Genomic DNA, 12,831 nt, shown 5'->3' with positions numbered 1-12,831 from the left:
GTCAGGAGTAAGTGACTCAACCTCTTGCTACCACAGGCAAAATGGTAGAGAGGCTAAAGTACCATTCTAGAGTCAGGAGGACTTGAGTACAAATCTGACCTCAGACTAAGTGTCTAATTCTAGCAAGTGGGCTAATTTGCCTCAGTTTCCTTTTCTATAAAATAAGCTGGAGAAATGATAAACCATTCTATATCTCTGCCATGAAAACTCTAAATGGGGTTATGCAGAGCTGGAAAAAAACTAAAAATGATTTACAACAATAGCCATAGGCAAATGCTAAGACTCTCAATGTAGGTGATAGAATGGAATTTTCCCACTGGGACTTTCCCACTGAAGAATTTCTCAGTGAAAGAATTATTTGCCCAAGGATCACAATTCCATTGTCTGAGTTTAATTTCTCCACAGCTTCAAATAATCATCCATTGATAATTCACATATATTTTATATGATTAGTACCCAAGAAAACATTGAATTGGAAGTCTTATTTATTATATACTTTTCAGTCATTTTCCAGTCATTTCTGACTCTCTTCATGGCCTCATTCAGGGGTTTTCTTGGCAAAAGAACTGGAGTGGTGTGCCATTTTTCTTTTCTAGCACACTTTGCATATGAAGAAATTGAGGCAAATTGGGTTAAGTGACTTATCCAGGATCACCCAGCTAGTAAGTGTTTGAGGCCAGATTTGAACTCAAGAAGAAGAATCTTCCTAACTCCAGGAACTCTAACAACTGTGCCTTGTACACTACTGGCTTGAACATATCAATGACAACATTTTTTATTAAAATGCTTCCTGTATGTCATCCACTGTATCAAAAAGCAAGGGATACAAAGGCAATAAAAGTCTGCTTTTCTAAATGAGCAACTTGGGATGAAAAAAATCCCCTAGCATTTAATGATTTGTGTGTATGTGCTTTTGGAAAGGAGCATTAGAAATCTTGTCAACTGATAATAACTAGCAATGAAATGAGAAATTTTGGCGGAGTCTACCTATCACTTAAGATATTTACAAAGAGTATGTTAAGTCCCGTGTCTGTGTGAAGGAATCAGAATTATGAGAGAGGCTAATTCATCAAGCTTTTCTTTTGCTTGTGTGTGGAACGTATAAAAATCAAAAAAGTTTTCTTTTCCAATGATTCACTGGCATTTGGGAAATCAACCTGCTTTTGTCTTCTTCACAAACCCCTTTCCGACAGAGGCTGTGAATGCTCTCCTTCGTAAGTAATATGTGTTCCATAGCCATCGGATCGGAAGCTCATTATATGAGAGATCTCGAGCTGGAAGAGATTTCAGACTTGGACATCTAGTCCAAATCCCTCATTGTATAGATGAGGAATCTGAGGATCAGAGCAGTCATATTGTTACAAGCAGAACGGTCATTGCAATGGATGTCATGATTTCTTTCCTAAATCCCAGGCACTTTAACCTTTGAAGGTAATGTGCCAGAAAATCAGGGAGTGTATTTTTATTTTCCATTACATTAATTGAAGCCTTGTTTAAGAAACACTTTATTGCAGCTATCAGTTAATTTTTTTCCCTTTCACATCATATGGGTATGGGATTTGTAAAATTAAATGAATAACAGCTATCAAAATCAACTTATTTCTGGATTTGGCAAAATACATAGGTTAGCAAACATGCAAAATGGGGTACAGAGAGACCTTAAAAAGAGTAGGGGGTTAGTTTGAATTCTATGGACAAAATTCAGTCAAAAGGGAGGATGAAACATGTCAAAATTTATTTTCAAGAAAACAACCCCCCAAAAATCCCTCCTCTTTAAACATTTTAATGGTTGGTACCAAAATGCAGAACTTAATAACAGTTTTTTTAAAAAATAAAAAATATGTTTATATATATATATATCACAACAAGCAAGAAGACAAAACACATCAAAAACGGGGATGAAAAAGAACTCTTCAAAAAGGACAAGAAGTCAAAAAAAGAGGAAGAGGGTGGAAAAATAGACTGGGGGCCTCATCATGCAAATCAGATCTGGCGGCAAAAAAAAAATACCTTCATCTTCAGCTCCGTCATTATCCCCTAAATCATCTGTCTGTTTCTTTGTAAGGGGACCTAGGATTGAGAATGGAGAAAAATGGAGGAAAAAAGATAATTCAAGAATATACAAGACTGAATGGGAGGGGCAATACTATTTTTAAATACTAAAACTACCAAGGGTGATTCCAAAAAACAAAAACAAAGACAAAACCCCAATAACAGCAACCAAAAAACTTAGGGAATTAATTAGCTTAGATAATCAATTTCTGTTTAAAGAAAAAAAAGTACCCACAATCCCCAGAATATCTAAAGTATTATCAATAGTGTTTGTTTAGTGTTTTTCTCTTTTCCCTAAAACAAAAAACATATCAGGGAATGGAGATCAAGTTACAAGCAAAAGAATATGTTTTCTAAAAGAATACCCACCACATTTAAAAATAGAAAACAGTTTTATTAGCTGCCATCTTAATTTACTCAGCAATCTCATTGAATTTAAATTGGTGAAAACAATAAACAAAATAAGTCAATATAATTTTTAAGAAAAAATTGCAAAATCATAGTAGCAGGTCCTAAAATAATTTGACATCTTTTTTTCTTTTGGTAATATCATTTGCATTTAGAGTTCTAACAGTTTTTTTTTAAATATAAAACCCATTTTTTCTAAGACTTTTCAATTAAAAAAAAACTTTCCCACATGTTCTCCTTTAAATGAAACTGTTGATTCAGGATTTTTGCAACCTCTGGCTACCCTTGACAGGTTTATTAGCAAAAGAAGGCTTATGCTTAAGCAAGGCAAAAAGGTAGAGTCAATGGAAGTCAGAGTTTCTCTCTCAATGGGCCTGCTGAGGCAGGGCTAATGTCTACTAATCAATTTAGTGACATAATGGAATTAAGCCTTAATACGATTTCATGGCCAGAATAGTTAGTTATAATAGGATCATGTTTTAGGAGAATAGTTCCATTAATAACAGTGGGAATGTTTCCTACATGTTTTATTACATCGAACAATAATAATAATAATAATGATAATAATTTGCTGGTCTCGAGCAGAATAGGAAAAAGGAAGTCAAAGGCCATGAGAAGAATAACTATAGTAGTTTTTTTTAAACATCCTTCGAACACAAAGAAGCCGTTGGAACCCCATCTTCTCTTTCTGTTTCCATAGACGTTGTGTTTAAATGACAGTCAGTAATACACATGCAAAAGGAAACCATTACAAGCACAAGACTCTCCATTTCCAAAGGCAGCCAACCACAAAGACATAAGCAAGAATTTTGCCATGCATAAAATAACAATCATAAGAAAAAGAAGTGGGGCAGGGGTGGTGGAGAAAAGAAACAATGAAAGATGTGTCAGTATATGCGATGCACATAGACAAGAAGCAGGCATTAACTCAGCACGCTCAATAGAGAAGATCAATTCAACATTTTGGCTTGAAGTTTCTAGTCATTCCTGCTGATATTGTACATGTGTGTAACTCAGGGCTAAAGCTGGAAACTCCATTCTTAAAGAAAATCTACATTGCTGGAAACTGAAGGGGGAAAAACAATGAGCACATAATATATTTGCTATTACATAGATTTGACAGAAATTTTTCAATAGCTCAGAAATCTATTCAAAGATATTAGTTGGAAGCAAAGACACATTACTTAAGTGTAAATAGATTAAAATAATTCTATAATGTCATCTGTTGGGAGGGTTTGAAAGTCCTTCCAATTCTTCTCTACTGGAATTATCACTACTCATCATACATCCAATGAGAGAATTTTATTATTTCATCTGAAAGGGATCATGCCCATTCACTGGAATTATCTAGGAAAAAAGTGACCCTCTATCCAGTGAAACTTCATGTCATTTTCTTGTCTTGTTCTATCATCATTTCTTTTTTATCCCAAATGCTTCAAAAGACTTAGAACAGAGTAAAGTTGACACATACAGTTCAAGGATTCTTGATTTTTCCACATTAGAAATTTCCATTTTCTATAATGAGTAAATATCACTGTAATTTACTTCTCTATATTACAATCCTACACAAGTACAAAGACTTTCTTTGTGATTGTTTTATAACATTTCTGGAGTACAACTTTGGCATCATGGAAAAGACTGCTTTATTTTCTAGATACTGAGGGAATCTGTGCTCAATCTCTGTTTCAGAGTTACATCTGGAAGATAACTCTAGTTTTAAAGGACATTCATAAATATGAGAAATCTTGAAAACTTTATTTTCATTGCTTGCAATTCTCTGTCAACGTGTTTGTTCATATTCTTTGACCATTTATCCATTAAGGAACATTTTTTATGCTCTGAATATCCTGTGGGTTCCTTACATATTTTGGTAATCAGACTCTTTGAGATATTTGGTGCAAAAACAGTATTTGATTTTTTTTCCCAACTGACCACTTGCCTTCTTCTCCTATTTGTGTTGATTCATAATATACAGAAGCTTTTCAGTTTCATATAGTCAAAAATATTTAGCTTATGTTTTGTGATTTCCTCTTTCCCTTGTTTGGTTAAGAAGAGCCATAATTGGGAAAAAAAAAGCTAACCTGATTTTCTTTTCTTTTCTTCTCTTTCCTTTTCTATGGCATGATCTCTTAATCATCATGTCATAAATCCATTTTCATATATTGCAGGATATGGTACATGATGTGGTGGTAAGTCTAATATCCACCAAACTGCTTTCCAGTATAAACCTTTTCTTTTAGCATCTTTCTTTCATAAATGCTACTTAGAGCATTGAAAGTACTCGAAATATAGAGCCTCAAATACCAATTCGTTGTCTAATTCCTGCATCCTTATAATATGAATAATATTGCCTGATGATCTGACTCTTTACTTGTTAATGAAATGCATGCTGCAAATCATTTCTGACTAGGAGTTATTATATTTATTATTTCAAGTAAATTCTTCAGAAAAAAAAACCAAAAATATCATGCAGACTAACTATATAAAGAAACAATAACATTTTCCACCTCAAGGTAGTGCTGCAGGATTATCACTTCATTTCTATTTGCTGTCACATACAAAAAGGGCCAGGTCTTGAGTTCAAGTCATCCCTTCCATGTTGGGCATGGCTCTTGACCTAATGGGCATTGGGGAAAGAAGAGTCTTGTTTAATTTTCATCCTACAGCATCCAAGATGGATGATCATATGATTGTCTTCCTTGGAAAATGTTGAAGCAACCATAGGGATTCAACTCATTGTGATTTGGGAATAAGGACTCATTAGGAACCCTCTATATATTAATAGAAACATTGGTTTTGATGAGTTAAGAAATGTTGGAGCAGTGAAATCAGCACTGCAACATGTTCCTCTACCCATACTCCACACATAATTCAAGACCTCTCTAGCTCTGTTTATGTACCATAAGAAGACCTATTTTCCCATGGGAAGATATGATGGCAGAACCAATTACCTTAAATTAACCCAACCACTGCATCCTCTTTCCAAGTAAGGGCAAGAAAAAATACCTTATATCTGCTGGCAAAATAGAATAATTCTGAGTACAGCTGTTACTTCTAGAACCCAAATTCCCTAGGTCATCATCACAACTAATCATTCCAAAGGTTTACTTTCCACTTATCTATATTATCCATATCCACTTATCCATTAAGGAAAAGGTTTTGGTCTCATGTATTTATGTAAATTCTCTATATACCTTGGATATTGGATTTTTATTAGATATATTGAATGCAATGATTTTATTCCAAGTCCCTTCTTATCCTTGTTGTATTGATTCTGTTCATGTCAATTATATATAGAGAGAAGCATATGTATATGCAGACATTCATATAATTATATATTTATGTTTTTGGAAATAAGAAGCCACATACCCTTATCCCAAAACTGTTAGGAAAATTATCTGAAGACTATATATTAATTTATAAATTATTGATTAGATAGTAAAAGTTGGAGTTGGAGATAGAGGTAGAGTCACTTGACTGTGCCTACCTAATCTGAGTTTACCACTCATGTCTCCATTTGCTAGTCACCAGGAAAAGTCAAAAGGGTCACACGGTACTCCCTAGACAAAGCCTTCCATGTCTCCAGACTAGGCTCTAAGAGCCAAAAAGTCCTGGAGCTAACTCAGTTCTCTCTCTTATAATAATAGTAACTTCACTCTTTCTGGGTTCTTTCAGTTGGACAGACTTGACTTCCATCCAGGTCAGTCTTATGGATGCCAGGAGTCACAGAAGACTAGAGGGAAGCATCTTCCAAGATGCCACAAGCCCTCTGACCAGTCCTCCCATTGGAGATATGGGTGCTTAATCAAAGGCTGGGGCTCCTTAAAACTTTCCCTTTTTTAAAGGAAAGATCTTATATTAAATTCACACAAAACTAAGTTTGGAAACTGGGAAAAGACATTCATTCAATGTAGATAAGTCTTCATTGTACTTAAATTCTATTAAACATTTTGAAAAGCATTGATTAAGTGACTCCTGGTGTGTCAGACACTGTGTTAGGTGCCAGGTATATGGTGCCAAAAGTGAAACCATCCCTTTAGACTTTGGGAAACTAGGCTTGAATTTCCTTATTCCATGTAAGAGACATGTAGATCACAGATATGAGTAATATTAAAAAAGCAAACTCTAAGATTCTATTCTATTCTTTTTGTTTCCATTTTCAAAATGCCTCCACCCTTCCTTCCCCCCCCCCATTGGTTCAACAGCAACTCCAACCCTTCCTGCTTTTCAACTAAAAGCACTGTTCACTATGCAATGACCCAAGACATTTCTGAGGGACTTTTGAGAAAGATGCTATCCACATCCAGAGAAAGAACTGTGGGAGTGGAAACATAGAAGAAAAACAACTTCTTGATCACATGTGTCAATGGGGATATGATTGGGAAATATAGACTCTAAACGATCATGCTAGTGCAAATATCAATAATATGGAAATGGGTCTTGATCAATGACACATGTAAAACCCAGTGGAATTGTGCGTTGGCTACAGGAGAGGGGTGGAAGGAGGGGAAAGAAAGAACATGAATGATGTAACTATGGAAACATTTTCTTAATTAATCAATAAAATAAAATAATAAATAAATACATAGCACTGTTCAGTGCTTCAGTCTTGTCTGCTGACTTCTCAGAGAGTATCATATACCTCAGAATGTACAGACTCTTCTTTCCTGGAAAATCATTAACATAAGTGACTCTGAGATTATTTGGTGGAAAGAAGTGGCAAAAGGAGAAGCAGAGGACCAGGAGAAATGAAAAAGACGCATGGCTGAAATATGTGAGAAACGAGGTCAAAGATGGAATCAGGAGTTTTCCAATGATAACTCTCATTCATAAAATTAATAGAACTTATCCTGGCATGAGAGGAGTGGGATGTTGATGCTAGATGAAAAAAGATGCTGATTTGTGGAACTAATACAACTGCATTTTTTCTCTAGAGACTTTTACATCGCTATAATAGAAATTCATCGTCAATATTGCAATGTCTGGCACAGAGCAGGTGTCTAATAAATAACTGTTGATAAATCAATTGCTTTTACAAATAAGGTTCATCACCAGAATGTTTTTAATTATTGAAAGGGTCATAAATACAATAAAAATATTCCCTTTCTTTCTCTTCCCCCATATTTCTACATATCTTTTGTGCTGGTTATCAGCATGAGGGATCAGGGAGGAAAGACAATAGAATTTTATTAGTGATCCCAGAATCCTTTATTTGAGAAATACTATTCTACACAAAGTTTAGAAAATTACCCTTCACATAGAACTAATAAACTACTAAATAACCAAAACTCTTCTACAGGATCTTCACACTCATCTTCAACTTCCAATGAGACATTTTCAATACTGGTAATTTAAGTGGATATCTGAAACTTCTCAAAATCCACAGCTGATGTGACTTCCAAAAACTTAGGGAAGAAAGGGTTTGTTCTCTGTGTAGACTCTCTGGAATCCTAAGTTCCCAAAAGGGCACCCTCATTATTCTTATTAGCTATCCCATGGCAGTTATATTTCTTCTTTGTTCCAGACAACCAAGAGTCACCATATTGGAAAAGCAGGAGGTACAAATATTCACGTAAAGGAAAGTCCAAAGTATAAGCACTATTTTCAATCAAATCCAAAATACTTCCTTTTACATTAGCATAATCACAACTCACAGCCCTCCCTATTTTAAGAGAGACTGACTAGTATACACAGGACACTCAAGGCAATCTTCCATTTCCTAATTTGGCTATAGTATATATTTACACATAAATATACATGTATGTACACATATAAGTTTACAAGTATATGTACATGTGTATATATATATGTGTTTATATATTTTGAATATATGTGTATATATATGTATATATGTTCTTAAAGGAGGAATAATGAAGATATCAGCATTCCTCTGTACTTAGCTGGAGAATAATTATGTCCTCTGAAATAATTACTATCTACCCATATTAGCATGGCTTTTTATCATTGCCTTTGATGAAAGGCTAATATAGTTTTGCTCTCAAATACATTATAACTGATTATAAATCCCTTCATTATGGGCTCAATTCTGCCCAAATTATCCTTACTTTGTGTCATACATATCTGCAAAAGGCAAGGAGGTTGGGGGTATTATTAGTGCCTGACTAGGGAAGCTGGTCATGAGAAATGTGTCCTTTTCCCTGGAATGAGTCTTTGAAACGCTCAGGATTACTGAGGGCTTCAGGCTCCAAAGAGTTATAATGTTGTGGATGGAAAGCCTCCATTAATGATCTTTCAATCCCTTTTCCCCACACCCCTCACTTACCCCTGCGGCCACTGAGGTACATGGTTCTGGACTTTATGGAATCCCTAAGCCAATTTCCACAGAATTGGCAAATTTAAAGGGTATTACTGTAGCTAGTTGGAAGCAATTGGATGAGGGCTAAATATTTTTTTCGGGGATTTGCCGTGTTACTGGAACTGAATTAAGATTTTCAAACTGGGAACATGATTGGAGAAAGTCTGGTTCCAGGTTTTGAGTAACACGTAGCATGACGTTAGGGCATGATAAGTTTTAGACAAGAACAATAATGCAATGATTGTATTTTAGCTCCCTCTTTCCCTCATCCTGCCACTTGGAGTGACATTAAAATACATTGACTTTATGGAATTAGCCTCTACAGATGCAAAGCCTAAAGGCGCCCTGGCTCATTACCAAGCCATTGAATTTTACTTATTTGAAATCTGTTGATATCTCTATTTCCTGTCACCAAAATATGTGTCCCTTGAGGATACAAATATGATTGAAAGTAAAAGGTCTGCAATAATCCATATTCATTCTATATTATTGAATTTATACTACTTAAAACCTTCCTAAGAGTGAAAATCACTAGTTATACAAATGGAAATGAAGAAATTAGTGTTATAAAAAGTCATCAACTTCCCATTTCTACTGGAGTTGATTATAATTCTTTTTTTTTTTACAAGTGGTAGAAAGATTTAATTAACATGCATGGTGCTCAAATCAAAGTAAAATGCAATCCTTTAAAATGGAACATAAGAAGTAAACCTTGAGATGATTGGATACGGTTAAGACGAATCACAAAAAACTTTGTGATAATTTACAATATGGTTAGAAAACTTTTGAAATGGTTCTTTTCTTTGGATGTGGATATGGAGAGGCTATGGAATGCCTAAGTTTATATGTTGGATAATAAGGGAAAAAAAACAGAATCATGCATCCATAGTGCATAGATGCATCTGAACTTTTGTTTGCAGAAAGCATCGATGAATTTCTTAAGTGTTTTCCATGGGCAAGGGCAGCTAGCTGGTACAATGGATAGAGTGCTGGACCTGGAATCAGGAAAATACTTTTTCCCACTTTCAAATCTGGCCTCAGATTCTTACTTTCTTATAGGTGAGGGGAGAGAGAGAGAGAGAGAGAGAGAGAGAGAGAGAGAGAGAGAGAGAGAGAGAGAGAGAGATTTAAGGACAAGGGGCATAGAGTGCAAGGGCATGGAAATTGAAGATCGACTATATTGTGGAAGGACCATCAGTTGGCCGGTATGACTGGATCAGCATGGAGGGAAATAGAATGTAAAAAAGATAGAAAGGGGCCAAGATTAAGGAGAGATTTAAATGCCCAATAAAGGACTCTTTCTGTGTTCCTAGAGGTAGTAGGGAGTCTTTGGAGCCTATTGAGAAGGCGAATAGCATCTTCTGACCTGAGATTTAGGAAAATCACAATGTACCAATTATAGGATCTGAACTTAACATATTTATTTGACCTCTTTTTCTGTTTACCTCATATATATTTAAATCCATGTAAGCTGTCTCCTCCAACAGAATTTAAGTGCTTTAAAGACAGATATTTTCTTTGTTTGGAAATACTCCATACCTAGCCCAGAGCCTGGAACACAGTATATACTTAATAAATGTTGATTGACTGATTCAGATAGTTATAAGACTGACAATAAACAGTCACAATGTGTAAGTGGATAAGTACTTTTAGAGAAGAGGAAGGAGAAAGGTTTTTTCTCACAGAGGAAGAACATTTTGCATAAAAATAAAATATTTTATCCCTTTATATAACTTTGCTACATGCAATACTGTATATAAAAACAAAAGATCTCTATTGAAGTGATAGACCATGTGTAACACTGACCCCTCCATTACTTAGTCTAGTCCTTCATTGGTGGATAACTGACTTCTGCAAATTCATGAAAAGAAATTAAGTGGAGAGTCTGAATTTATGAAATATGCACTTATGGGTGGAGAATCTGTCAATCAGCTAATTGCAAGAGAATGATGGAAAGTGGGCTTTATAATAGCTGGATATAGAGGATGCCAAATGGGGGGCATGGACAAAGGAATAATTGGATGACAAATTTAGAGTTAGTAAGAATCTTACAGATCATCATCTTATCCAATCTCATTCTATCGAGGAAGAAGCCAAGATCCAAAGATGGGAAATCATTTGCCCAGACTAATTATTGGAGATGGAAATTAAACCCAAGTCTTGCAGATTCCAAGTCCAGAACTTTAGTGATAAGACCAAACTAACACTCCTTTTATTTAGAAATCAGATATTCAATCCATCCCGTCCAGTTGAAATATGAGGTATCAATTATACTTGTCTGTTTCTTATTTGGGAATAGAAATCAATACTAGAGAATGGGATAGAACAGGATAGGGTCATTCGCTAGAAGTAAAAGGAGGACACAATGTACATCCTTTTATCGCTAATTTGTTAGTATCACTTTTTCCCCCTCTGTGGCGTGCACAAATGAATTCTCTGTCAAGCAACTTTAATGCATCATTTTCCCATCCCAACAGTCCAAACAGCCAGCCAGAAAAGATATATACACACACAAACACTGATTGATCTTTAGTTTATTCCCAGAGGGATATTCCCTGGGAATGGAAAGTTCAGATTGTCCATTGTTTTCTTTAACTTCCTAAGTATGAGCATGAGATCTTTGTCTTGGCACGGGTGATCTTTCTCCTGGAGATAGCACCTCTCCAGCAGTTATATTGGGAATTTATAAAGTGGCTTCCCAAGAGAAGTTGTTAGGAGGTTGACATAACATTGAAATTTTATCCCACTCTACTTCATGGAAACTTACCCCAAGAAATCAATCTATTCTCTCCTAGCCACCTTCTTGTGCCATCTCATCATTGCCTGTGAAGGACAGGTCAGCTGAGGATCAGTTTTCACAGACATTACAAGGCAAGTAAAAGTTTGGTGGCAGACTAGATCTCTCCCATTCAAGGTTTAGCCTTTGTTCCAAAGAGGTATTGTTTTGTTGTTGTTGTTGTTGTTGTTGTTGTTTTCAGGTTAGCTTATTTACAAAGTGACTGACACCAAAAAAATCAAGAGATCCTCAAAATGTTTTTATTTTAACAAATGAGAGTGGGGGAAGGAGTATGTTTGGAGATTGATTTTAAGAAAAATATATGTCAGATTGTTTTTCCAAAACTGATTTCATTAGTTTACAGAACCCCAGGAAAGAAATCTTCATCTATTTGTATTGCTTCTCACTCATGAGAATGTAAACTCTTTGTAGCCAGAAGCCATGGGTTTTGGTTTTCATTATACCTTTTTATATCTTTATATCTCTGGGGTTTATATGCATGCCTTAATAGGTGACTACATAGTATGTACTCAATAAATGATCATTTATTATGATGGCATTCTACAGCGTTAAGACTTGCCTTGACCACTAAGTGTATCTTTGACATACTGATGAAACAATCAACTTTTAGTTTAATTAAATTCCTAAAGGCAACACAGTCCACTCTTTTAGAAGTATATACATTTTCATAGAAGAATATAGATATGTCTATAATTCTATATCTATTTTAATATAATTATATATAATAAATACAATAATATTTATATATTAATAATATATAATAAATATAATAAAATAATATTATAATAATATGAACATATTTACATATTGAAGTATATATTGAATTGAATATATATAGAATATATATTTATAAATATAGACACATAGTTATACGTACATTGCTATAGTTATTAGATGTAGGGTATTAGATAGGGTCTGTCAAAATTATCTGTGTGATAACAGAAGAGTCCAGATTTGCATTAGCCTCAGTTTACCCATCTTTAAATCATTAGATTAGACAAGATGGTCTCCGAGGTCCCTTCTCTGTGATTCTAACTTGATCTGTTATGACCATGTAAACATACTAATCTCTTGGGCATTTCATCCATTATCAAGTAAAACCTACTCATAGGAGACTGCATAGTAAATTTCTTTTCAAATTTGTATCTTCAGTATCTCTTAGATCAATTTTATAGTATTAAATGAGATGATATTTGTAAGGCACAGTGTCTGGCACATAGCAGAACTCTAATAAATGTCCATTTCCTTCTTCCTTAAC

At 34.8% G+C, this 12,831-nt stretch overlaps 1 protein-coding gene across 13 annotated transcripts in view; it reads right to left on the bottom strand.

Annotated features, from left to right (window-relative positions):
- NLGN1 (neuroligin 1) overlaps positions 1 to 12,831 on the bottom strand; it is a 1,017,320-nt gene that overhangs the window by 510,531 nt on the left and 493,958 nt on the right. For 7 of the 13 annotated variants that reach the window (XM_056806783.1, XM_056806784.1, XM_007501938.3 and 4 more), the window contains 1 exon segment: positions 2,011 to 2,070. The exons of the other annotated variants lie outside the window; for them this stretch is intronic. In XM_056806783.1, the coding sequence (XP_056662761.1) occupies positions 2,011 to 2,070 (60 nt within the window). 13 annotated transcript variants of the gene reach the window in all.

The sequence above is a fragment of the Monodelphis domestica genome, chromosome 8 (genome assembly GCF_027887165.1).
Source record: "Monodelphis domestica isolate mMonDom1 chromosome 8, mMonDom1.pri, whole genome shotgun sequence".
Taxonomy (NCBI): Eukaryota; Metazoa; Chordata; class Mammalia; order Didelphimorphia; family Didelphidae; genus Monodelphis; species Monodelphis domestica.
Note: the sequence above shows the minus strand (reverse complement) of the source record. Positions and strands in the feature narration are given on the sequence as shown.